Genomic DNA, 27,395 nt, shown 5'->3' on the forward strand with positions numbered 1-27,395 from the left:
ACTGCACTTCAGTGACTCCTGGGTATCTCACACTTCAACATCTGTTCTTATGAAATTTTGTCTTTCTTACCACTGAGATGCACATTTTGTTGTGAAACAATTCTAACGTGACCTAAACATAAGTAAGTAATAAACACCTTAACTAATATGAAACTTTAAACTACAACAAAATATCACGCTTGAAACACTCTGTGGCCTGTGGTCGACAGCCATTCAGACATCTCTCAACTGGCGAGGAAAATAATGCACAAACTTGAACCAGAAAGTTAAACAGGATAACACCAGACGTAAGGTTACTCCCCTTTCAAAATAAAGTCATAAATTTGTCACTTAACATTAAAGCACACAGGACTGCCGTTCTCAACACACATTTAATATTCCCTAACGGCAGCGAATCCAAAATGGTTTGATTTCGGTCCTTATCAATGTGCGGAAGGCCTTTTTCACTTAACGGGGATTTGTTTTGAAAATTATCAACGGAAATATGGAGTTACCCCATTGTCGAGCTTGACATCGGTAGACTGACTCCTAGCATGGACCCAATACCCTCTCAACCAGCGCCCAAGTTGAAAAACGATTTGAACGTGAAAGAAAATGGTATTGTTTCATGGTTTCGCCTGCGTTTATCACTTTGAGAAAGGGGAGAAATGCTTTAAAGAGTCCCTGGAAGATACTCAAGCGTGGTTGGCGTAAAACAGCAAAGACGGGAGTGCAGGGGAGTGATCTGACTGCCTGGAGTCAACACTGCAACAAGGTAAGAAGATAGCCGGCCCAAAAGCTCCAGCAGCCCCTCAGCTCCGTTTACTGTCTGATTTCTACTTAGTTTAGAAAGTTTTTCCACTTAGACAAGCGCAGAAGCGCAGCTTGCATGTATTCTTTCTCCTGTTGGTTTTTGTGGTTTAAGCAACTTTTTGCAGCGACGTGTTGCAACGTTGCAGCCTGAAACAACGAACCTCTGAGGTTTGGCATGAAAGGCTATTTTTACCGTGTAGTTGGTGCAACTCATCGTCAGCCTGATGCTGTGTACATGATGTATCCCAAAGAGGTTACTCCAGAGCATTGGCTTTACTGAAGGGTTGTGGATCCTTTGTCTCTTTTAGATAATACACAAATTCCACTTTTTCACAGGAAGTGAGAGGATGTGCGTGGTTGCCTTCAGCTGTGATTTTAACGAGATTAGCCCACATAGATGGCAGTCCAACACCCAACAGTGTCACTATAACAGCTTTACTAAGGAGGTGAGAGGTGTTTCTGGTTTTTTGTCCACCCCCTCTACACTATTAAGGGCAGACTAAATGTTAAAACAATTCAATATCAGCACAAACAGCAGCCTCCAAAATGATTACATAAGTGAATGAGCACCTCTGAAGCAGTGCCATTAGCTTAGCTTTAGCTGGATGTGCAGAATAAACTGTATGTAAAGCTGTTTGTACTCCCCTTATGAAACAGTGGCTCTGCTGAGTTTAGCTCGGTGAACTCTGTAGCACCTCCCTGTTTCTAAAAAGAAACAGATGCAGGAGTCTGATGGGTACCTGGCGTGTCTGTGGTGCCTGTGGTGTGTGAGCAGTTTGGTGCACAGGTAGACCTCTTCCTGCACACGCTGGTGCCCACAGTGCAGTGAAAGCAGCAGGGTGACTTTGACAACTGCTAACAAGATGGATACCAAGTTGAAACAAGGGTCAAACTGTCTGATCTCCTGTCAGACCTGCCAGTAGCTCACCTGCCAAGCTCGAAGCCCGTCGCCTATCATCTGATCGCCATTTAGCCTCTGGGGGCAAAGGCCAATGTTTTGGGGGCTTTTGGTGTTGCCAGCAGATATCTGGACGCTCGATATCTAGACCAAGATTTCCTCCTCTGTGCACGGGTCATTGTTAATGTCCAATTAGCAATGTAATCAATTGACTGAATATATAATCAATTTGCTGATCTCTGTAACAGATAAATGCATATGAATGCAGATAAATTAGCTAAAGCTAATGAAAAGCTGAATCTTGGTCAATCTTATGATGATTAAAGAGGTGGCTGTCACTGAGGGACATGAGAGAAACAGCTGTGATGAAGGAGGAAGACGTGCTGTGCTGCTCAGGTTGATGCATCATGAGTTTATAGAAGCTGGCAACAGTAGATGTTTGCATATAATTATTATCTATTCAAAAGCAGAATAGGTTCAACACACAAGCAAACAGTGTCTCCATATTTTATTAAAATATCAGTGGGGATGTGTTTCAGCCATCAGTGCTGTAGCAGCAGCAGATTAGTTGGCGTTCAGTTACTTTCTCATGCTTTTTCAATTTTTATCAGTTCCCCCCTCCAATTTATCATTTTTAATCAGTAAATAAATATTTGATAAAAGGCTCATATCACACGATAATGTACGCACAAGCAGATCTTGGTGTTGATTAATGGATTTTTTTAAAGGTCCCATATTGTGCTCATTTTCAGGGTCATGCTTGTATCTGGGGTGTCACCTAGAAAAGGTTTACACGGGTTTTATGTTCAAGAAACACATTATTTTTCTCATGCAGTCCGTTGCTGCAGCACCTCTGTCCACCCTTTGTCTGAAGCACTTTTTGTGCCTGTCTCTTTAAGGCCTCCTTCAGCGCTCCGTCTGCTCTGATTGGTCAGTTCTCACAGACCTGAGCAGGCAGCGCCCACCCTGTTTTTCGGCGTCAGCTCGTTCGCCGCTTTTATCAACCACGGCTGTGCAGGCGGGGTGGCTGAGGGCAGTCATTGTATAGTCGTGACATCACAACCTTACAGACGTCCTGAGAGCTTGTTTTAAGATACCGAGTGCATTTCTCAGTGGATTGAGTATTTTGATGCTTTCGCAGTATTTATGTGGCACCTAGCCCTGCTTTACAATAAAAAAAACAATCTGGAAATGTCACTTTCTAAAATACGGGACTTTTGTTTTGCAACATCCACTGAAGTCTCGGTATTGGCCAGCGTCTTGTGATCACTCCAGTACAAGTTTAACACGGCTGAACTCCTGACCATAAAAACAGAAACAGGACAGACTGATTACGTACTTACAAAATCAAATACACAGACTGACTGAACGCATCAGCACATTCCTCACAGATAGACGAGGTTAGGTTCTGCACACTGAGGCAGAGTGTTGCATAAGAACATCACTGCGTGTTGTCGAAGCCTGTCATTTCTGACTTACCTTATCTTTGTGGGACTGTTCTGTATGGAGAGCCTCAGAGGGCACTGAACTGCTGGTCTTGCTCATGGCAGCTCTGTGCATGGAGCATATTTGCTGTTACTTGTGATATCAAGTTGAATACATGAATCATATTGCATACATACACCACCCATACAAGGATGTTGTTTTCTTTTTGTAGCTTTGTTTGCCGAAGGAAAACTTCTCCCATGTGCCATATGCACTTGAATTACCCTAACATTATGTTGCTAACGCTGCACTAGCAGCTAATAACTTCACTGTTCATTAGCATCTCTAGGCCATATAAAACGTCCTGTCAGCGTTTGACGTTAATCATCATGTAGCTTGGCATGCTAATGTTGGCTAACATTGTTTAGCACACTGCAGAATTATTGGACCCAGTCAACAAATAAAACACAAGAAAGGGAAGTAAAGGAAGCATGTTTGTAAAGCAGAGTTCAAGCAGTCTTTTTATTTATTTATTTAACTTGCACAATTTTTCTTGTGCCATGAAGTCAATGAGCTATAACGCATTATGTGTGAATTAAAAAATGATTATGCAAACGAGAAAGCATGAAGATTAGGATACTTTAACAAGCCTACAAATCTGTTATTTTGAAGAGCTGATAAGCAGTGAAAGCGTCTTTTATCGTATCTGTTTTGTCGTATATTTCAGCACCATGGACAGAGCTGGACCGAACTGATCGAAGTCGGTCACAGATCATCCATATTTAGTGTATTGTTTCATTTCTTCTTCCACGTGGATTAAATGCCAAACTAGCTAGCCTCTGATTTTTCTTCCACCCCCAAACGATGTTGGTAAGTTTAACTAAATAATACGTAACACAATCACAAATCACATGCAATAGTAACCGCAATGTACATTAGCTACATAGAGTAGCTACTTACATTATCTGTATGATCTATCTTTATTTACCCATTGAAGATTTGTTGAGCTCAAATGATCAATTTTAATGCAGTACATGTGAAATGGCCATACCCAGTTGACAGCTATGGAGCTGATAAAGACATCTTTGCACGAGATGGAAGCAGTAAGTCCAGAAAAGGAAAAGGACGCGAAAGCAGATACGTGATATTTCATGGCAGTCACAGACAGGTCCACTGTGGTGGCTGTGTGAGAGTCTGATGAGAGAAAGACTGCAAATCCAGCTGTTTCCTTTTCTCTTTGTACAGTTTTGTACAGTTTAGCTGCTTGGTCAGCATGGTCACACTTCCATTCATACCAGCTGCTCCACTTCCAAAGGCTTGCTAAGATTTTTTCTTTTCATACAAACCTGTCAGCTAATAGACAGACAGACAGACAGACAGACAGACAGACAGACAGACATGCAGGGATGCAGTCATACAGACAGGCTAACTCATCATTCAGCTTGCTAAACAGTCTTACTGACCACTCAGTAGTTGAATTGCTGTCCAAGTGTTAGACATGTTTAATGGAGGGGGAGTCCTGGTGACTACATAATCAAGGTCTAATTAATGCCAATTACATCCATCACCTGACACAGTGATGGATGTCATCATCTAATATTCTCAACATAATCAAACTATTCATAAAGTCAGTCTAATTTTGATCATGTGGTCAGTTACAGTTGACTGACGTATGTAAACTTGCAGCGGTTACATAGCCTTTGAAATGAGCCACAACTGGACAGTACGCCTGCATGCATGTGGTGTGTTCTTGTACTTAAACAAATAGCGTTACACCTCTGAACAAGACTGACTTTTTGTAGTTCTTTACATTTTACAGTCACACAACATTTATAGTCTTTGTTATGCTGCCAGCTGGTGGCAATACACTACAAAGTAGTCAAAACGACCCACAATGTATTCACTGTTTGAGCTTTATTCTTGTGATCTCTTTGTACTCAGGTTATTGGATAGCTACATGACCAAGCTGATGTCATGTCATGCTTCATGCATGTACTCATAGCACTGGAGTTATCTCCAGTAACTACTACGTCCTGCGAGACATGACATAGCCATACCATTGGCAGCAATCTCTATCAGGCTATTAATTACTCGGTATACACCACCACTGGTCAGTAACTCCACAGAGTGCCTTATTTAACAGGATTTAAAAGTATGTAGCTTTTCCACCTGAGCACGTACTAGCTCATGGTGATCTCAAGCTGGTTAACACATATTCATTCTGAGAGGATGAGCCCGCCACCAGCAACCACCTGGTTGGTTTTGCGGTTGCAGCAGAAACCGTGAGATTCTCAGTTCTTCATTTTCACATTAGATGTCAACGAAAGGGACTTTGAGTGTTTCTGTGGCTTCCATATTGTTCAGTCACGACTCTGCTGACGAAGAGCACACAGAGTTTCTCAGAGGAGGCGTTTTCTGACCGTTTCGGATCATGTGTGGAAATCTGGGAATGTGAAAAATGGGAAGACCTATAGAATGTTGAAAGAGAGGGAAAGGAGTGCTGCGGTGAGGACAGAAGACACTTCCTGTAGAGACAATAAAACAGGGACGGCCAGACATGGAGTCAGAGAAGATGTTTTTCCTTTCTCTTGGAGGAGTGATAAAACATGGAGAACATGCTGCCTGTCAAACACTCCTTTATGGATAGCTCTCTGTTATCTCACTCCTTCCAGGCTCTTCAAAAGGCAACTGCACTGAAAGTACACACACCCTGTTTTCTCCTGCCTTTCTCTTGCCTGCAATCGTGTGTCAGTGTGTCTTTCTCTGTGTCACATGCAGCAGTAAGCGGTGGCATGCGTGGGCTAACCAGTGTTGGATGTTTTACTGTTGAGTCATACTTGGCATCTCACTCCGCTGCCATGTCCTCTGATCTCTGGGTATCTTCTTGTAACTTCTTCCTCGGTGCTGTGATGCACAACAGGTTTTTTGTTTACATCACTGTACGTTATCTGAGCGTATCTGCCTGCATGTGCAAGCAGGTTTATCCCTAAATCCCATGTTCCAACTGAAACAGGCGCCTCGCTGTGATGGTGGTGTCTCAGGGCGTTCATGATCTGTTTTGGGTCTGTGGTGAGCTGGTTGTAAAGGTGGTACCGATCATACTCTGGAGCCAGCAGCAACTGGCATTACATCCTTGGACGCCTCCGTTCTGCCAGCTTTGACTCTCCTTTATGAAAGAAATTTCACGTCCTTCTGAAAAAGCTGTTTGTCTTCCTGAGGTTTGGTGTCCACATTATAAGACAGGATATTACAGCACTCACTATTAGAATTTAAACCCTTATCTTACGTCATCGTAACTGTTGAACAGCTGATTTGTCCATGTGGCCAACTGCAACAAGTAATCCTCTGTGGGCCGACAAGAATTTTCCGCATAAACCGCCGTTATAACAGATCCGTTTGTAAGGCCACGTTCATACCAACTTGAGCCCAGCATGAAAAAATGCAGCCCTCTCATTCAGTTGAAAGAGGACAGTCCATTGACACAGCACGGGGCCAGCGCAGGGCATTGTCGGCCAAAAGTGTGTTGACGAGGAACGAGTCCATTTTCATAGATGGACTGGACTCACGGACTCATGGAGGGAATTGTTGCGTCCCTGTAAATAAAAATATGAAGAGTACAGTCTAGACCTGCTCTCTGTATGACAAGTGCCCTTGGATAACTTCTGTTATGATTTGGTGAAATATAAATAAAACTGACGACCTTTAACCTGTGATGGTTATGGCTTCAGGAATATGGTTTGTCAAAGGCCTCTAAAGATGTGAGTGGTTCTGTTGTATGTTTAGCATCTGTGTCTTCACAACTGGAGTGACCTGCACAATTTACTGTTCGGCCAGGTTTTGTTCCAAGGTTGGATTCTTAATAATTTCACATCATTGGTATTTTAAATGAGGTTTTTACCCTTGTTGAGCAAAAGCTGGACGTTGGTTTTTTTTTTGTTTGTTAAGCTCTCTGAGGGAAAGGTCAGCGATTATTTAGTTGAGTAATGGAGGGAGCGCTTTGAGTCCGTCTGTCTGTTTAACACACGACCCCCATTCCAAAAAAGCTTGGATGCTGTGTAAAACGTAAATAAAAACAGAATGCAATTATTTGCAAATGAACTGTGTTTAATGGTCTTACAAAGTGTCCCTGAGCCCATGTGTCAATCTCCTTTAGGTGAACCTCGCTCCATCCTCGCTTGGATGCCCTTTTCATTCCCAATCATGATTCCATCACCTGTTACCAATCAACCTGTTTACCTGTGGAATGTTCCAAACAGGTGTTTTTAGATAGATAGATAGATAGATAGATACTTTATTCATCCCCAAGGGAAATTCACAAAAACATGATTTTCGGATCATTCCACATCTTTCCCAGTCTTCAGCTGCTCCTGTCCCAACTTGTTTGAAACATGTTGCTGCATCAGATTCAGAATAAGTAGATATCTACAAAAATCAATTAAGTTAATGAGGTAAAACTTTAAATATCTTGTCTGTACTGTTTTCAGTAGAGTATATCTCATTCTGTTATTTATGTGTTTTATACAGTGTCAAACTTTGGAATTGTTCTTGTATGATGGTACAGACTTTCGTCACATGCAGGGACAGTAGAGCAGACAGAGCTATGCTGAAGTCATTCATTTGAGTCTTGACACTGTGTTACACTGTTGTGCTCTGTGTTAGGTTGTTCCACTTGCCGAGTGCTGTGCAACGAGAGACACACTGAATAGCAGTTGTGGGTGGTCACATTATACTAGTGTCACTTCACCCAGTTTTGAAAAAGAACAGAATTAGTTTATTGGGTTATTAATTCTGAATGTTTGCTGTTGTGTCATGTCGTTATCTACCACTGTAAACTGAGAATTCAAACAAGGACTCAAGAGCTTGTCATCCCCTGGTCTCAGACTGGGCTCCATATTAGAAGGTGATGTAACGCACGGATATGATTTGGAGGCAGGCAACACTGCATCTTATGAATGATAAGATAAAAGCTACAATTTGTCCTAAAGCTCAGTGGTCGCCAGTGTGGAGAAGATAAAACAAGGGCTCATTCCTGTTGAGAGCCTGGCAACAGTCACAACACTATTCTTTGAATAAGTGCTACATAGCCTGGACATTAGCCTGTGGCTGCAGGGGGAACAGAGAGAACTGCAGTTGTCATGAGGAGATGAAAGCAGGAGGAATCTCCTGTTTGTCACTGTAAGATAAGAGAGGTTTGAACTTGTTTTCAGGTTTGAAGTCTTTCTGTGCTGAGAGTTTTTAGTGTTATTGGACCACTTACTCAACCTGTTCCTCGAATCTCAAATCACAATCAAAAACAGCTTTTAGATTCTTGTTTCATGTGTGCAGGTCAGAATGATTTGCTGGTTAGTCTCCTGGTTAACTGGAAGCTCAGTGAAGATAAGATAAAGAGAAGATGCTGTCTACAGCAGGTGGCCTTGGTGTAAAATCAGTCTAGTTCTGGTCCCATGGTGTTAAAAGCCCCCAAATACCAGAGGGCCAAAGGTGTTTGTGATTCTGAGTCAAGGTCATGTGGGACCTTTGTGTTCACGCTCTTTAGTCTGTTCTGCTGGTACAGAATGTTGAGCAGAGTAACAGTGTTGACATTAACCTTCAGAAAACAATAGTTGTTATGAGTTCCTATTCTTATTTCTTTATAGGCTCAAAATGCTGAATGCGTATCAGCCGTTCCCCTCCTAGCTGTGACACATCGAGGAGTGTTCAAGGGCCACATTCTTTCACAACATGTCTCGGCCCTCAGCACAGACATGACAACTTGTTCTGGTAATAAAAAGTAATTCATTGTTCAGGACAGTTGACGGGGCCAATTTATGCAGGATAGTCCATCAAAGTTGTGTATTTGCATTAGGAATTAAGTAAATGGGGTAAAATGTTGCTGCTCCTGTTAAAAGAATGAACATCTTAAACATGCGAGAGCCTTACCCAATATTTTTATTTACATTTTGAACACAATGAAAAGTCTTTTACGTTTGTATAACATATAACTCAACATATATTGGCTGCATTGACACAAAACAAAGGAAAAAAAATCTGTATATAGGACCAAAATTGATTTTATATCAGTGAATAAAATTACATCATCAGCATACAGGTTGTGTCGGCCCTACTGTTATTTTAAAACATTGTGGGCAACTGACTAGGATATTGGATAACTATTAAATTAAATGTTTCTCCTTTCTGTCTTTGATTACATTTTTAACTTACATGTTTTATGAATAAGAGTCATAACTCCTCTGGCCCTGGAAGAAATAAAATATGGGAGTCTATACCCATCCATTTACTCATGACTTCGTTAACTTCTTTAAGATGTTGAAGACGTCTGCTGTTCCCTGAAACAAATTAAGATTCACTCATTGAGACACTTCCAACAACGAGTAATAGATTACCTTGCAATATGGAAATAAACTTAGAGCAAAGCATAACAAACCTTGATGTTAGAATACACATCCAACACGCTGAACATGAACAGCGTCGAAAAACTCTGTCACCCGCTATCGCTAATGACGGTTCAGTCCACTCTTTGCTTTCCACTAACTAAACAATCACTGCAGCTCTCCATGTTGTGAAATCAATTAACACTCATCTGCAACATGTGTAACAGGTTTGCTCTCAGTCTGTGACTCATAACGGTTTAGAATATTTTCATCCTGCATGTTAAATGCAACATATGGATAAAGTGTATTTTTAAAGACTCAATGTGTAGTATTTTGAATGAGTGTGTTTTGCATGCCTATGTCTGCCTGTGAATAGATGTGTGTGCTTGATATATCTGACCCACATGTTAATTACAAAACTAGCACTAGCATAGTGTTCAAAGTGTGTTGTTGCATATGTCTGCCTGTGCATAGATGTAGATGCATATTCAGCTCTCATATATTGCCATGTAGATTTGTTGTTTATGTGTTACTAACGGAGTGAATCACTCCATGCCGGATCTCCAGATTTCACCGTTCCTGACGGACCGGCTCGAGTTGTTTTCTCAGTTGGTGTATTTCCATAACTAAGTCTGAGTAAAACCTCACTTGCTGGTCCTGGTAGCACTTCTTTGATAGCTTGTGTAACAGCAATGAGCCCTTGCTTTTTGCTTGTAGTTGAGAAACTTTGTCATTACTGTCCTTCATCACTCCTATTTGGTGTGCCCTTCCAGTAACAATGGAGAGTTGCTGCATCCCTTACTTTTGGAATCCATTTTTCTCAAAAACAACATGGATCACTTCCTTCAACATCCTGCAGCAGACCCACCAGTCTCACACAGCAGCTGCTGCCCGTGCACAGTTTGTTTCCTTTGATACTTGATGTGTGTGTTGGACTTCACACTCACAGGGAGACCAGACAGAGAGACACAGGAGATACAAAATCTACCGAAGATGGAAACATCATGGAAAAATCCACCGTGCCAAAGAAAAGGAATGATAATTATGAGATGGTGAAACGTAATTTTGCAGCTCTCTGCTCATATTTCATTCATTTTGCTGAGAATGAGGAGTTTGTTTGACAGACGCCAACACTTCCGCTGCTGCTCCGTGACGTTAGTGAAGTACGCATGTGCTTCAATAAAAGATCTTTTTCCATCATGTCTCACCATGTTAATGCTGTTGAACATTTTCTATCTGGGACTTCTTTGTTAAGGGTTGGCACCATCAGCAGCTATCTTTAATCGCAGTGATAATTACGTGGCTTCACAGTGCCGCTGGGAGATCTGATGAGTCATATTGGTGGAGAATTTGGTGTGTTTGTGTGTGTATATGTGTGTGTGTATATGTGTGTGTGTGTGTGTGTGTGTGTGTGTGTGAGAGAGAGAGTAATTATGCTTGCAACAGTAATTGCCCGGCATGTCAATGTATCTACTGTAAACACTCTTTCTGTCAGTATAAAGGCTTTTGTGGTTGAGTGGCAGCTAATGCCTGACTGTAGAGGTCACATGTGATCATGACTTTGTCTGGAGCGGTGGCTCCCACGCTTTTATTACTGTAATCCCTGAAAATCTGCGCCCCGCTTCCTGGCAACTGAGCGTATCAAAGGTAAACACACATAGTGTACAACACCTCAGAGCTGGAAGATGCGGTACGCTCAAATAAGAAACAAATCTTGGTGTCAGTCTGGAGTTGGTAAAAAGTCTGGAAGAGCTTGTTCTCTATTTCAGATATGATTTGAAGTGATCACACTTTTACATAACCCACACTATGGCGACTGAAAACCAATGCTGCCTACAGATAAATATGCAAACGTCGCAACGTCAATGTAAGTCCACTGGAAGTGTTTGTTTTTGCCTTTGACAGGCTCAGATTGTTATTCTTTCTGTCTGGCAACACCATGGAAAGAGTCCCTACAGAGATCAACCTTTTTATTATGAGGAAGATCTTTTTTTGTTTAACCAGAAACTGTTGCTATATCACCACCAGACTCCATTCACAGAAACAGTCACTTTATCATCGTAAAACACATTTCATTAAAACTCAAAAGAAACAAATTAAAACTCACCAAAGCCATCTTTGTACCTCCTTACACTGTTCAACAATCAGCACCATCTCTGGTTTGGTCGAGATAAACTTGCAGTTCACCAAATCCGAGCAAGAGAGAGGCCGGACACCAGAGAGGCGGCAAAAACAGTGTGTAGAGCCAGAATGTGTTCACGTCTAACTCAGGAATTATTTTCAGCAGACATCAAAACCACAGAGACTTCAATATGTCAGACAGATAACAGAAAGCCTGCTCAGAGTCAACTCTGATGAAGTGACAGATCTCATTTGTTAGTCTGCGCTCACTAGCCTGGCTTCTGCTCAAAATGTTTTTCAGTGAGTTTATTCACAGCAGCTCTCAATGGTATAACATACTCGGCTCGAGGCAGCAGACTTCAGCCTCTACTACACTGATTGTCAGCATATGGGTCTCAATCATACGTCACACCAATTGGATGACGGCCTTGGAGCAGTGTGCGCCACACTGTGTATGACATTAACCTATAGAAAGTAGGTGGAGTCAAAAACACCTCAAACGCAAATACATAAAACAGCAATGGGCATGTATGAATTAAGGAGATGACATCAATGATTTCATGTTTCTACATGTTTGAAAACAAAAAGAGTTTTGAAAAATGCATGTGTAAGAAGGCATTTAAAAAACTTCTGTTTCAGTGATTCAATGTCGATTGTGTGTGAACGAGGCCCTAACGCAGAGGAAAGTGTTGCAAAAATGCAAAAAATCTGTGTATGTGTGTACTAGGCCTGAGGCTGTGTCTGCTTCCATTCATTGCTTACTGATGCTCATCAGTTTTATTCCTGCCTCTGATCTTTTGATGCTATCGATGGTGAAGAAATTCTGTTACTTCCTCTTTAACAATACATTTCTCCCTCTGACTGTTGATATCAGGGCAAACTGTGGCTCACAGAATCTCTGACATTTGACACTCCACAGCTGACACATTTTTGTCTTCTGTTGAACTGTGTTTTGGCCACACAGGAAATACATCTGTGATGCAAGTCAGTGATGCAACGCTGTCTATTTTGAGGCACTGATCTACAAAACTATAACAGGAAACACAGCTAAAAACAACATGCATCCAGAAAGTCACCGTATGTTGTCACCGAATCTTTGACTGTGACTGTTTTCGAAGTCACTGCTGTATAAATGCAGGTTTGATGCAGGCTCAGGTCTCTCCTGTGACCAACTCTGTGACCAAGCCTGTATCTGCAGTGGCTTGTTGTGATAAGGCCCAAGCCTGCTGCCACTTCATGTGTGCAGCCAGTGGAAGTGAGTGACACTGCAGCTCTGTGTGCAGCAGAGTAGAATGGCTGCTGTGCACCACAGCTGAAAGCAGGAGGTTGGTTTGTATTAGCAGCCGCTGCGCCTCTCTGTCTCCCAGCTTCTCCCCCTGCTCCTTCCTTCCACTCTGTGTCTCTCTCCCTTTCTCTTTCTGTCTCCCTCCCCTTCTCCGTCTCATTCCTCCCATACCAGACATAACTTCTGGCCAGCTGAGTTAGTCTCCAGCCTCTCGTTGTACTTCTCTGTAAAAGAACAGCCAGAGTCAGCATTCAGTTGTACAGTATAACACATAATTACAACAAGTTGTGGAAACATAGCCCCCTCTCTGCTCCTCTCACCACAACCAAGTGTGTGTGTGTGTGTGTGTGTGTGTGTGTGTGTCTGCGTCTGTGTGAGTGCATTTTTGCATGCACAAATGTGGCCTATGTGTGTGTCTGACTCAGACTGTTTCTTCTGTTGCATTTGGGCAGCCCCATGTGCTCAGTAAAACTTGGTATTAAAAAGTCCAGGGGCCAGATGAATAAGAACATGCGCACACACAAAGACAGAAATATGCAGCTGCATTACTTTGTGAGTTTTATAAGCTCTGTAAACATGGTTCTGATTTCTAAGTCACTGTGGAACTGGCCGTACGTGCTTCTTCCCACGGTGAAACAAACATGGACGTAGACGCGTCATTTATGTTTGTGTGTCAATCCTTCAGTGAACCGTAGAGACATTTCACTGACAGGCCTTCTCCCCGGCACATGTGTTGACACGTGACCGTCGGCAAAGCACAGGTGTAAATAATCAAATGAATGATTGAACAATGGGTTTCAGGCTTGTGGTGCGATTCGTGTTGGATCACTGTCACACTGCCATGACTCACTGGGACACTTGAATAGAACAGAGACATTGTTAATGTTATTAGTAACACATGTGCTTTTGGTCCTATGACAAGTCAAAAGGTTTGCTGTGATAAAGGCCTGTTGTGTCGCATTGACATGCTTCTACAATAGAAGAGGAGTTGTCATTCGGCGTGAGTGTGACTATTTACAGCACTCATATCGTTCATCATCACATGTACTGGATCTGTGCTAGAGAGTATCGAGGCCCTCCATCGTATCAGTGACCAATGCTCATGTATTTTGTTCCATTTATGAATGAAAACTAGACTGTATGAATGATTTTGCTGCTTCTGTGAAGCACCTTGTAGCATTGATTTTGCAAATTTCTCTATAAATAAAGATGTATTGTTATTATGTATTTTTTTTTAAAGTTTATTCATACCATGTCATTTGAGCTCATAGAAACTTAAAAGGTTTCTGTACTAATAGACCTCTAATATTCCACAGTCATCTGATCCATTAATGATATAAAAAACGTGATTATTGCAGGCTTAAACTCAAGATATACATCCTTTTGAAAGATAGAGATCCACCTCCGCCTGTTGGGGAATAAGACGGCAAAGTTTGAAAAAGCTTTGTAAAGCCTTTAGTGTCATTCATTACTCTACATTCATTTGCATTCATCCAGAGTGCCTTACAATGTCAACCATGTGGATACAACCCAGAAATGTTAAGAATCACACAAATACATCAAACTTCATCAAATATGCTGAACTGCTTCAAGTGCAGTATGAGAAGAAGCTCCAGGGAGAGCTGTGTGAAGTCTCATGAATGTCCTCAAGTGATGTCACTTGAGTCAGGGTTGGTTGGGGTTTTACCAGACCTCTGTAACCTGCTCTCCTGGCCAGAGGCTCCAGGCTACTAGCATAACTACCCCCCCCCCCTCTCACCCAACTGTTTGTGGTTGAGTGGCATTATGGGTAATGTAGTGTCTGATTTTGACAAGGAGGAGGAATGCGAGGAATAAAAAAAGATGATGTCTCTGGCTCCACTGCGTTGATCATGAATTCCACTCAGGCTCTTGTGAAAGCTCTCGTGCTGTCTCCTCCTCCTCCTCTTCCTCAATTCGTGTCACTTCAGGCTATCTTCAGCTCCTGTCTCTCAGCACAGGCAGTGGACACTGCCATCTTAAGTGGCCTGCCCGTTATCATGACACGCTGGCTGCCCTGGAGTCTGCTTAGCTTCCACATGCAGATGCCAACACACATAATAGCAGTTACCCTGGTACATTCAGACACACATACACACACACGCACACACTGTTCAGATGGCCTGGCCTGTAGTCTATGTCCATGTGTGGTAATGATTCCAGCAGCATCCTGTAACGGGGCAGAGCTAAGTTGCTTTAAGTTGGTTCTGGGGTCATGCCTTTTATGATGGAACAGTTGAGACAGTGCTGGTGACCTATATATAACATCCAGGCCCAGATTATATCTGGAGTGTCTCTGTAGCTGCTTTACAGCTCTGTAGAAGCAGATTTCTTCACACTAGTACTTAGATAGTAGATAGTTGGAGGGATGGAGGCTGTGAACAGTTACCTGGATGTCTTTACCTTCATGTCCTTGTGGCTCAGAGTAATAACGTCTGTCCGTACTACATAATACATGTACAGTCATTGCTGGTTTAGCTCTGCAGATGGGGTTTGATGACAAATGAAAATACAGAATAGACTTAGACCAGACTTAGCCTCTTAATTTGAATTGGAAAAAGTCATAAAGCCTGTAATTTGTCTTTGCATTTCTACTAGCCTACATGCTCGCACTGAGACCATCTGTGATCACCTGCTATTGAAAATGAAAATAATAACCCTCACAAAAGATTTCAAAGAAAGCTCTACAAGACATCCAAAGACATGATAAAGGCATGATAAAGACATGATAAATCTTACATGCCCTTGAATGTTTTTGTTTGTCAGGGTAGTTGTAAGTGGAAAATTCCAAATTCAACAGGCCTGAAAAGTCTGGAGAGTAATCACCAAGGTGTCCTGGCACAGGACAGGATCCCTGGCATGTCAGAATTTGAGAACAGACACCTGGCAGATGCCAACGTCTCGGGAAATGTTTTAAAATGAGCGTCCATGTGTGGACTGATGAAGCGGTTGCGGTGAGTATTTCACTGCTCTAGAGTCCACCTCTCCTGTACTGCCTCAGCATCTGATTGTTTTGTTTGAACCTCGCCTTCCTATATTTAGACCAGCTTTAAGCCTGGTTTATAAAAAGACATGATGAAACATTTTTGCCTCTCTGACTTGAACACTAAGCTCAGAAGGATCTCTTTACTGTCAGCTCTCGATATAGACGCAGAAGTGATAAAGCTATGAATGCTGTGTACGCTGTGTGTCTGTGAAGGCCTCAGCATCAATCACATCATTTTCATCTTCATCGAGTTCTTCGGTGAACCGTCAATACTCTGAATTGAGTATGTTTCTCCGCTCATTTATCCCATGTTTGTCTTCCATGTCACTCATGTCACACTCTGATTCTTTAAGACGCACTGTTAATTGATTTCACAGCATTTGATGGGGCCTCTGTGAGCTGCGGCTGCTCTGATTACTGAGAGTGTGTTCTGTGGAAGCTATCTCTACAAGTGGGCTTTGCAAACAGATTGATCTCAAATGAACCCCTGCTGTGGGGTGAGAGGGTGGGCGGGCTAAGTAGCAGCCACATACACAGATGTACACAGACACAGTCGAGTTTCCATCACTTCAGAGGACACGGCGTTATCTTAAAATTATCTCCTGAAGACTTTCTGTAACCCTTACCATTTCTTGTCTAACCCTAACCGCATCTCCTTTAACTTAAACTGAACATAAACCTGGCTTTTTTAATTTAATGAGTTACATTATGGGGACTTGTGTTTGGTCCCCAAAAGGAAGGCAATTCCCTGCAATGTGAGTGTGTGAACAGATGAATGGCCCCACAATACATGTCCATGCACATGGATGTGCACACACATTGATTTCGCTCAATTTTGGGGTACCTTACATTGATTTACATTAATTTCCTGCAGACTAATCCTAACACAAACCATAACCACTACTTGCAGAACCCTGGCCTAACCCTAACCTTAACATACCCAATTAACATACATGCATTTAATTTGGGGGGGTGGGGGGGTGGGATTATCTCTATGGCCAGACAGACAGAAGGACAAGAGGATCTGATGCTGTAAACTTTAGTCATCTTAATGCCTCATGCTTAATGTCCTTCGGTGACTGACCCTCCTGAAGCTAAGTCCCTGTTCTCCAGCTGCCTCCTTCCAAATCTGCAGTTCAAGACAAAATGTGTCATCAGTCATCGAAATAGTCCTCTGAACGGTAAATGATGGCTTCTTGTGTTTAGAGAACACAAACAGTGTATCATTTGATTTCCTGAGTACCTGTTACACGCTGCTCTTTTGTTAAAAGAGCGCTTGTCAAGTGGTCACTGGGTGGTCTTCAGTACATCATATGAGAAGTGGAAGCCAGGCACCAGCTGAGAGGCAAACCATTGTCAGCTGCATAGAAATGTTGTTTAATGCTACATACACTGAGTTAGCACTGAAGTAGCTTCACTTGTCCAGCTCAATGCTACATGATACAGCAGTCCTTCTATAAATTCTATCTTTGTCAGATTTAGAATGTTCACCTTTAGCCGTGATAGCAGCACTGCTCTCTGGATGGCAGCGTCAGACCCTGTGCTGCTCAGTCCGCCACTGAAATACTGCCTGAAATATTCATATCATGTATCCGAATGACTGTGATTTCTGTCCTTTATTCTAGCGCCACCGGCAGGTCAGAGTTTTCACTTTCCCGGTGAAATAGCTCAACATCTACCTGGTACAAAAACTGATTGTAAACTTTTTTGCTCATGTTTTCCAGAGGATGAATTGGAATGACTTTGAGGGTTCACTAACTCTGCCTTTGACACCATGAGGCTGATGTTTGTGGTTTTAAGTGCCACCCCCGTAGTTTCAGACCTTAGTGAGGAGGAATACAAGACTTTTGATATAACATCAGCGAAGCAGGCATGAAGAGCAGCTGTTGATGGATGATGGAAACATCATACAGATAATAATGAGATAGGTTGGCCCAGCAGGTTAGAGGAATGTGTGAGAGAATGACAGGGCATGATAATAATAATGATGCTAGTGATATTGATGATCAGCATCAGCATGAGCAAATAAGATCCAGAACTTAAGATACCATCAGTTGAGAAAAAGTCATACAAGAGGATAGTAATGAGGCTAGATAATGCTTTACCTCAGATCATTCACAAAAATCAGGTGGAGTTTATAAAAAAAAATAAGTCATCAACCAGTAACATAGAGAGACTACATCTAAGGCTGGATGGATGAATAGAACAAACCCATGCCTTGTGTCAGCCATGTTACTTGACGCCCAAGCAACATTTGATTGGTTAGAATGGGATTTCTTTTTTGTTGTATGGATCTGTAAACGGATAAAGGTTGAAAGTTCTATATTCATGCCCTGAGGATGCAGTGTTCACGAGTGCGATAATATTCTTTAATATATCCAGATCAACTCGCCAAGGATGCAAAGAGCCTCAAATTCTGACACTGACCGTGTGGAGGGAACAAATAATGGAAGTTGTTCCTCATAAAAAGATGCTGAGAAGACTGAAAAATGATGTGGTGAAAGAACAGAGGGACAGCTTCAGTGGGTGTATGTCCAGAGGGAGGACCATCCGCGTAGCAATGAAAATCAATGTCATGCTTCTGCATGATTTGCTCCAGGGGAAGGAGATCAGCTCTTCAGACAGCTAATGGTCTGCTGTGTCACCGGCTGAGCTCAAGTAAAATAAACAGGCAAGTGTCGAAAGCAAGCAGGAGGTCATTGGTGACCTTGACCAGAGCAGTCTCAGTGCTGTACGGGGAGCGGGGAGCGATTTTACATTATCCAACCAAAACCTTTAAAAGATATGGCAGCTTGGAGATGGGTCTAGCATTTCTTTAAACAGAGCAATCTAGAGATGCCTTTTTTCAAGTGGGGTAAACAGTGACATGTTTTGAACTGGACGGGAAATACCAGGAGACAGAGTGCAGTTAATAATGGCTAACATATCTGCACCTGAAATACAACTCTTGAAAACCAAGTGGGAATGCAGTCTGCAGGGCAGACGGGTGATTTTGAAAATGCAGCAGTACGTTCGAGGGCTGACAGAGAGATTTCACTAAAGCGGGTTCATCTTGAAGGTGGGCAGGAGTCTGCATCAAGCTCTTTAAGATCAATGTTAAAGTTTTATTATAAAGGTAATAAGAAGTTCTTCTGGGGTGGATTCAACTGGCTTTCTAGGCAGAATTCATGTCGATGACTGTACACTGATAAGTGGACATTAGCTCAAAGGAGGCACTGTGTTTATCCCTTTTTACATTCTGCCATCCTGCATTGTCTGTTTAAGCTCATTTTTCATTAAACCATGGCAGAGAAGAAGGTTTCAGCTCTTCACATCTGACTACAGCCATAGAATCTAAGATCTTCACACGAGAGTCGTTACAAACGCTGACAGCTGGTATTAAAAAAATGTGCTTGAGGCGTTAAAAGGTTGACAGAAGAAAGGAACAGAGAGTGAATTTCAGGGGTGGGAGTGAATCACTGTGGGTGGTTTGGGGTCAGGAGCGAGGAGGAGTGGAGAATTGCGTTTTGATCAAAAGTTTGCTGGTTAATTGTGGGTTTCTTCACTCAGATCCAACCACTGCAGGTACAGTCAGAGCCAGCAGAGGACTTAAACATTTCAAATCAGATGATCCAACTTTAATTCCTGTTCAAATAAATTCCACCCAAGTGGAGGAAAACATCTCTTGGCCTTCGACTCTGTTTTGAATTATGGAACATATAGCATGAGACAATCTGAGATCCACTAACGAAGAAGAAGAAGAAGAAAAAGAAATGTGAAATGCTGTTTCCTGCTGTGTAGACGTATACCAAGCAGGTTTGTGCTGGTTTCTTCTAACTGACTGTGTGGTCAAATGTTGAAATCAGATTTAACTTTCAAGCTTTTGCATCAAACCTCTGTTCACACTTTCAACCATAATGTGTGTGTGTGTGTGTGTGTGTGTGTGTCTCTGTGGGTGTCTGTGGAGATGGGTGCAGGTGGGCGTCATGTTTCACATCCCTCACTGTAGATCACACTCACGCTCATGCAGCGAGTGGAAGTCTGTTTCTGAGAGTTACATCATGGCCGCAAAGATCTGACTGTGAAGTAACAGACGTTTATTTGAGTCCTCTCCACCAGACATTACAACTCTGTACGCGTCGACTCGCGTATGAGCAGCTCTGACAGGCATGCATCTGTCTGCCTGTGCGTTGGACTAAGCCTTTGTCTGCCTCTATCAGACACATTCAAATTGTGTGTGTGTGTGTGTGTGTGTGTGTGTGTGTGTGCGCGCTCTGTGAGGAAGACTTGTTTTCTGCTGCGAGCGTGTGAGGAGGGCTTGTAAGGCTCCTCTGTTTTCGTCTGACTTCCTGTTTCCTGCCCATGAATGGGCCAACCACATCACTGCATGTAGAGGAGCTGGGTGGTGACCTCGGCTCTGTGTCTTTCTGACATGTCTGTAATTAGAATGTGTTTTGAACAGTGAGCCAGTCATATTCTCTGCTCGCTCCATGTACATCGGACGCTGTGTCTGACTGCGGCGTCCTCATCTTCATTGCTGTTTGGCTCCTCAGCAGCCTTGAGCAGCAACTCTTCACTGGAGAATGAACACCTGACCCCTTCACTGTTCTTATCAGTACACAGAGTCTGAAATCATGTGTGTCCTCGCAGTGTGGGTGTGTGGGAACTTTAAACCAGTGTTTTGAGTGGTGGTCATCCCTCTGATCTTCTTCTAAAGTAGTGACATTTATTTTTTTATTTACTCATTTGCAATATTTGCAATTTTTGCCTTAAATAGTCCATAAGCCATACAGGCAACTACAGCCTTGTGTAATTTACCGATCTCTTCTTTTGTGGGTCTGTCTGTGATCATGATTCCTATTTCACTCCCTCCACTGCTGATGGTGGTTTTATGTTCATGATTGATGACAGTCCATCCGTCGTCACTGATGAACCCTGTTCTTCTGTTGTTAGTGTCCTCTGCAGATGGTGTCTGTGGGTCCGTGAGGGTGAACGGCACCATAGTAGCTTCAAATGGACTTCAGGTTAAGATAGTATCAATGAGCCGTGTTGTTTCGACAAAAAAGGAAACTGCGGAGGAGACTGAGTACAGAGTGAACAGCTGTCTGACCAGATGTTGGCTGTGGGATGTTGCAGTTAGATTGTCTGCCAACCGCAAAGAGGACGAGGAAGCAGAGGCTTTTATGAAAACATATGACAGTGCGTTTAAAATGAGACTGCTGAGTCTGGACGCACCTTAAAATGTTTAGCTACAGTGATACCAGGAAAAAGATTTCCTGATTTTGACAGCTCAGTATCTGCATTAAGTACATCTAACCTGTATTACAGGCTCCCTGTGGCGCTTTCCAGTGTTACGCATGTCTGTATGAGGAGTGCTGGTATGAAACAGTGTCAGGAGGGTTTGGACAGCCTCCTTTCATCGATACCTGTCAAATGTTGCTGCTGCAGATCCAGAGAGTCTGCTGTTTTTTTGGAATTATCCTTTCGATAGGCTAACTGTTGAAAAGTGAATGTCTGAATACAGTTGACTGTGTCGTTTAATTCACTGTGTTGTGTCACACTGGAGGCCTGTTTAGTGTTTGCCTTTGTTGACTTCCTGTTTTCTTGCTCCAGCTTTGGAGAGCATTCATGCTCTCCCAACCAACACTAATAAGTTCAGTTTTTGTGGTAATGACTTTGTTTTGAACATATTTTCTCCTGTAGAGCTGAATGCTCACATCTCTCTGTGTTTTCTTCCAGAGTCCAGCGCCATGAAACTGAATCCCCAACAAGCCCCACTCTATGTGAGTATCTGTCTTCATCACACCTCATCATCACAACAGGTCACACACTGCAGCATGGAGTTTTATTCAGTTTTCTGTAGCTCAGCATGAGTTTACCGCATCAATACTTTCTGAATGCTAACGATATTTTGGACGGATGATTCCTATAGCCATTATCTTGTGCCAGTAAGGTACTTATCAGCTGCTGCTTGTTAGCAGCTACAGGTTACATGTTAAAGCTAATTGTGGCTAACCCTTAGCAGCTGTAAAATGAACTACTTTTACAGAAAAATAATACTTGTCATGGTTTTGAGCTCAGAATCCAACAGTAGGTTAAGTCTGTGAACCTCTGCTCAGGGCTGACAGCTCAGTATTTGGCTCTTTTCTTCTATGTTTGATGCACATTATCACTCTGGGGCAGCTGTGGCTCAGGAGGTCGAGCTCGAGCTCGAGTTGTCCTCTGATCAGGCGATCGGAGGCTCGACCCCCTTCTCCTTCAATCCACATGTTGAAGTACCCTTGGTCAAGATACTGAACCCCAAATTTCTCCTGATGCTGTGCCACTGGTGTGTGAGTGCCTGTGTGTGTGTGTGTGTGTGTGTGAGAATGGGTCAGTGTGGAATGTGGCATGTGTGTCGTAAAGCACTTTGAGTGGTCAGTAGACTAGAAAAGCGCTATTTAAATGCAGTCTATTTGCAGTACTTTTTACTGGCTAACGAAGTGTCCTGTTTGTTATTGACTTACTCAAGAAAACACATCCCAGCCCTCAGCGGCAGATAGTGTGCAAGCAAGTGTGATGTACGCATATACTGTACATGTGACTGTAGTTAGATATGTGTTTTGTATTTGGTACAAACAAACAAGTTTGAATTATTTCAATGCTGTAAAGTACCAGCAAGTACGACATATTTCTCTCTTTAGTGTTCCCAGCAGTACAGCGCCTCAGACATGTGCAAGACTGTATTCTGTGCACAAGTGTTGGACTCCTGTCTCACACTCCTTTTGTCTCTGACTCTGGGTTTGTGTGTGTGTGTGTGTGTGTGTGTGTGTGTGTGTGTGTGTGTGTGCACGCGCACTCAGATGAGAGACAGACAACAACATATTTGTGGCTCGAGTCAACCGTTCATTAAAAGATATGTTTTGGTCACAGGGAAATTACACAGCAGCACCCCGGTGGGATGTTTACACTTTCTTTCCTGCTGACCACACAGACACATTTTAAACATGGAACCTGAAAAAGCACAATTGTTGTTGTTTGTTAAAGAAATATGTTACGTTCTGTTTCGTCATGATCCAAAGTAAGCCTTCATGAATGATCTTGTCCAATTTCGGGGGTCAGTAGAATGATGCAAGCCCACAGACTGCCCCTGTACTGAATTTGTACACTTTTAGGATCAAGTGCAGGATGACTGATGTGATCCTTCAAACTGATGTTACAGCATATTAGCGTAGGTGTTTAACATGGTGAAATGCTGAGACACTTTTGTGTGTGTGTGTGTGTGTGTGTGTCTGTGTGTATGTATGTGTGTGTGTGTGTGTTTTGCTTGAGTGAGAGGTCTGAAACATTCCTGTGTGCTATTGGTAGCCTGTGTTTGTGTGGGCGTGGCTGTTGACAGGCTTTTAACTGCATGTTCAGCAAGAAGTGTGTGTGTGTGTGTGTGTGTGTGTGTGTGTGTGTGTGTGTGTGTTGTCTCATGTTTCACAGAGCAGAGGGGCATAAATACAAGAGCAATATACGAACACATGCACACTCTAAAGGCTCTGTTCACATCTTTTAACCCTTAAATGCATCAGAGTTCAAACCTTCTAACATACCTCGGCTCTGTAGCCGCCTGGCACCGTTATAAAGCAGATTAAACCATTAATTAAAGTCATATAGCTTGTAAACCTTTCAAAATATATAATTATTAGATTTTTTACAATAATTCATATTTATAACATATATATATGTCAGTGGAGCCTGTTATATTTCAGGTTAATATCGCACTTTACATCTTACTGTAACCCTAATCAGTCAGCACAGCAATCACTAATCACAGTCACTTACTTGTCCTTGCAACATGATTGTGTGTTCTGTGCTGTGTTGTTTTGCTTTGTTTTGGAAAGATGTGACATCTCCAGCATTTTTGTGGAACAGTTTCTGGACAAACCGAGGACTTTTCGAGCATCCATCAGCTCATGGCACCTCTTGTCTTTCCTCTAGCCTTAGCTACAATAGCCAAAGGCCGAGTTTTTCCAGGAAAGTGCGGTGGTTGCGAGAGCTTCTCAAATTTCCAAGTTGGAAATTTGGCCAGGAAACGTATTTGGATGTTTATAGCAGTAACATTGAGGTCGTTAAGGAAACTATATAAGCTTCCCTCATCAGTCATAGCTCCCCTTGGGACTGCTGCTTGGACGGTATATTGACTGTCATTCAGATTTGATGTCGTCTGAGCTGCCGTCAACATTCTCATGCTCAGTTCTGCTTTTAAATCATCTGATTCATAAATGGCACAAAAACAAATTCCTCCTCATCACTGGCCTCAGGGTCTCTCACGGCCCTCCAGACATTTTAGAGAAAAACATTAGAAAAACAAAACTTTTTATCAGTTTTGCCTTAGTGACTCCAGAACATTGTTAAAGACAAATAGTTTGAGGAATACCGGGGACTTGGACACTTTATTGAATTACATCATGTCACATTCATGTAGCTGACACTTTCATTCAAAGTGACTTACAGTAAGTCACTGGTTAACTGAAGCTGCTGTGTAGAGGTGACATAGTATAGTACACAGCTCAAATGCCCTACCTGTAGCTCTTTTACACTGTAAAATGTGTAAACTTCAGTGTGTAGAGCCATTTGGGATCATTTGTTTGTGGTTAAGGTAACGGGAGGTTGTAACTACACATCACTTAAGTGGACATGTTCATATACCAGTTTTCTTAATCTGAAGTAAGTCGTTCAATAAAGTTTAACAAATTGTGTTGTTGTACTTACATGTTGACTGCTGTGTGATAAGACACCGACATATTGGTAGTGTCTGGATTTGCATCAATGCGAGCTGACTTCTACACCAGTGTTCTGTTTCCTAGTTAATGTTGTGTGTTAATGGTGTGAATTGTGCCTCGATGGGATGGGCGATCTTCATTTCTTTCTGGTGCATTTCCACTCGTATTCAGTGTTTTTCCTCCAAACTCCAATAGTCCTGTTACGTAGGACCCATGGCAGGTGGAGAGAGAGTCTGATTTCCACACATTATCACAATGTCCTCCAAGCTGAATACACAAGTGGTGAATGCTGAAGTGACCCACAGTTTTTCTGCTGATGAATGAATCAATAAGTAGACAATAAGTTCCAGGGTATTTGCGACACTTCCCAAACTAGAAACTCAAAGGTGAAATGAGATGGACTTTCCTCTTCTCAGTTATCCATGCATTTAAGATCTCCCCGGTTGCTGCAGCAATGGACACCACTGTGCTGCTGGACTTACTAATGACAAAAGACACACATTTTAGTTCCAGATGTCAGTTTTGAAACTACCCCATTCTCCTATAGTACTCTCCACAGGACTCCCCAGTCGTAATTGTCAGGCTTCTCCATGTGAACAAAACAAATGGCGACTCGATGAGCGCAATCCCATGAGCCTCCCAACAGACCTGCAAGGCTAAAATGCTGATCCACTGTCCCTCTTTTGCTGCATCCTGGAATAAACTTTTTGTGGAGGCTGAGCAGCATCATGCCTGATAACTGGACCACATCCTTCGGTTCCCCTTTTTAAAATTGGGAACCACCCCCCCAGCCTGCCACTCCACAGGCACCTTTCCTGATTTCTGTGTGACAGTAAAGAGGTATGTCATCCAAGACAGCCCAACAGTGTCCACAGCCTTCAGCATCTCTTGGCGAAACTCATCCACACCTGGTGACTTGACCCCGAGGAGCTTCTTTACTGCCGTGGAGACTTCTGCCAGCGATATGAGTGAGGCTTCCCTCAAGACTTCAAACTGTTCCTTCTCCATAGAGGCCATTTTGTTGTGCGGGATGACGTTTGCACAGGGTTTTGCAGGCAGGCAAGCAGGAAGGTGAGCGGTAATCCTGAGGCAAGGGGAAAGACAATGAATGACAAGTTAGACAATAACAAATAGAATTGGAGATTTGCTGACCACTGTATCTGAGAAAACGATCTTGCAGTAAATGAGCGAAAAGCATCGACTGCAATACTGGAGAGGTGAACTGATTGAGGGCAGGTGTTGGATGAGCTATGACACTTTGGTCAGCAGCAACCCAAATCACATCATGGTCACTGTAATAGAAAGCAGTTTGACATACAAGGATTTGTTGTTGCTATACACATGCTCTAGTAAGGGACCACTGGTATGAGTTGGGAACTTCACATGTTGATGAAAGCCATGTCTTTCCATTATTTCCTGATTGGGCACAGACTGGTGCTCAGTGTGGACATCAGTATTAAGTTGTTAAATGTGTTGTGGAACAGAGTCATTGAGGAGCTGGGTGATCTGTACATAGTTAGAATACACAGTTCAGCACTGTTTGGGGTCTTAATGTTAACACGCTGGAATTCTTCACCAGTGTCATCCAAGGTGGGGCCTCCTTTTCCCCTGGAGGTCCACCACAAGCTCTTTGGTTCTGCTCATATTGAGCTTCAGGTGATTGCTGTTGCACCATGTGATGAAGCTCTGTGTCAGTCCTCTGTACACCTCTGTAAAAAAAAAATAAATAAAAAAAATAAAAAAATACACTTAATAGCTTTTGTTTTGTGTTATTAAGTGTTTACTACCTATGTGAATATTGACAGACAGGGATGTAAATGCAACTTGATTGGTTGATGGAGGCAAACAACTGCGAGGCGCCAAGTCTACGTTTGTGAAGTGTTTGTTTGAAATTGGCATCAGCTCATTTCTTACATGTATAAAAATACATTCACTTCTCATTAACCAACTGCCAAACCTGGATACTAATCAATGAATTGATACAGTAGATTTGCTAACATTAGTATGTGGTGTGTAATGTGAAGGACAGCTGGTATCCCTGCGGCTCACTGTGGGCTGCTGGACTGAGGCTTCATGCACTCGACTCTGATTGCTCTTACTGGTGTAAAGTGCACATGAAGATGGTGTGTGTCATGGAAGGTGTGTGTCATGTAATATCTATCTGTGTGTTCTCATATCAAGCTAATATATAGCATCTTTGTCTTTTCTCAGGGAGAGTGTGTGTTGACCGTTCAGCTCGACGATGGCGATGTGTGTCATTCTGAGGGGGGAGAAGAAGAGGAAGAGGAGGAAGTGGAGTTTTATCTTTTATTCTCAGGATCCACCCAAAGACATCTGACAAGCACATTACGAGTCAGCCAGGTCACGCTGCAGGCTGTGTGTCCAGGTACATCACACTCACACACACATTACACACACATACCGGTGACTTGTCTCTGATTCATGGATTTGCATTTACTTATTTATTTACCTATAAACTGATATGGTCTTTTTTATCATTATTTTTAAGTGATTCACAGAGTGACATTTTCTGAGATGAAAGAACAGCTTCAATAAAAAGCTGCTCAGTTCATTCTAAACACATGAATCATGGTGGATCAGTGGAAAGTAACCTGTTTCACATTGACACAAGCTTTGAACTGTATCATAATGTTACTATGATAACAGGTTGGTGGATGAACAAGGCCACCTTCAGACCACAGTGTGAACCCTGTGCAAACCCTGAATCCTCTCGGCTGGTATTCAGTGATGATCTCCAATATCTCAAGCC

At 42.6% G+C, this 27,395-nt stretch overlaps 1 protein-coding gene across 4 annotated transcripts in view; it reads left to right on the forward strand.

The window, feature by feature from the left end:
- The first annotated feature begins 500 nt into the window (after positions 1 to 500).
- The window catches only part of LOC143322260 (uncharacterized), a 93,353-nt gene continuing 66,458 nt past the window's right edge, over positions 501 to 27,395 (forward strand). For all 4 annotated transcript variants that reach the window (XM_076733338.1, XM_076733339.1, XM_076733340.1 and 1 more), the window contains exons 1-3: positions 501 to 754; positions 21,615 to 21,658; positions 26,837 to 27,011. In XM_076733338.1, coding sequence (XP_076589453.1) covers positions 21,626 to 21,658; positions 26,837 to 27,011 — 208 coding nt within the window. In that variant the 5' untranslated portion in view covers positions 501 to 754; positions 21,615 to 21,625. The remainder of the gene's footprint in view (positions 755 to 21,614; positions 21,659 to 26,836; positions 27,012 to 27,395) is intronic.

The sequence above is a fragment of the Chaetodon auriga genome, chromosome 6, assembly GCF_051107435.1.
Source record: "Chaetodon auriga isolate fChaAug3 chromosome 6, fChaAug3.hap1, whole genome shotgun sequence".
Lineage (NCBI taxonomy): Eukaryota > Metazoa > Chordata > Actinopteri > Chaetodontiformes > Chaetodontidae > Chaetodon > Chaetodon auriga.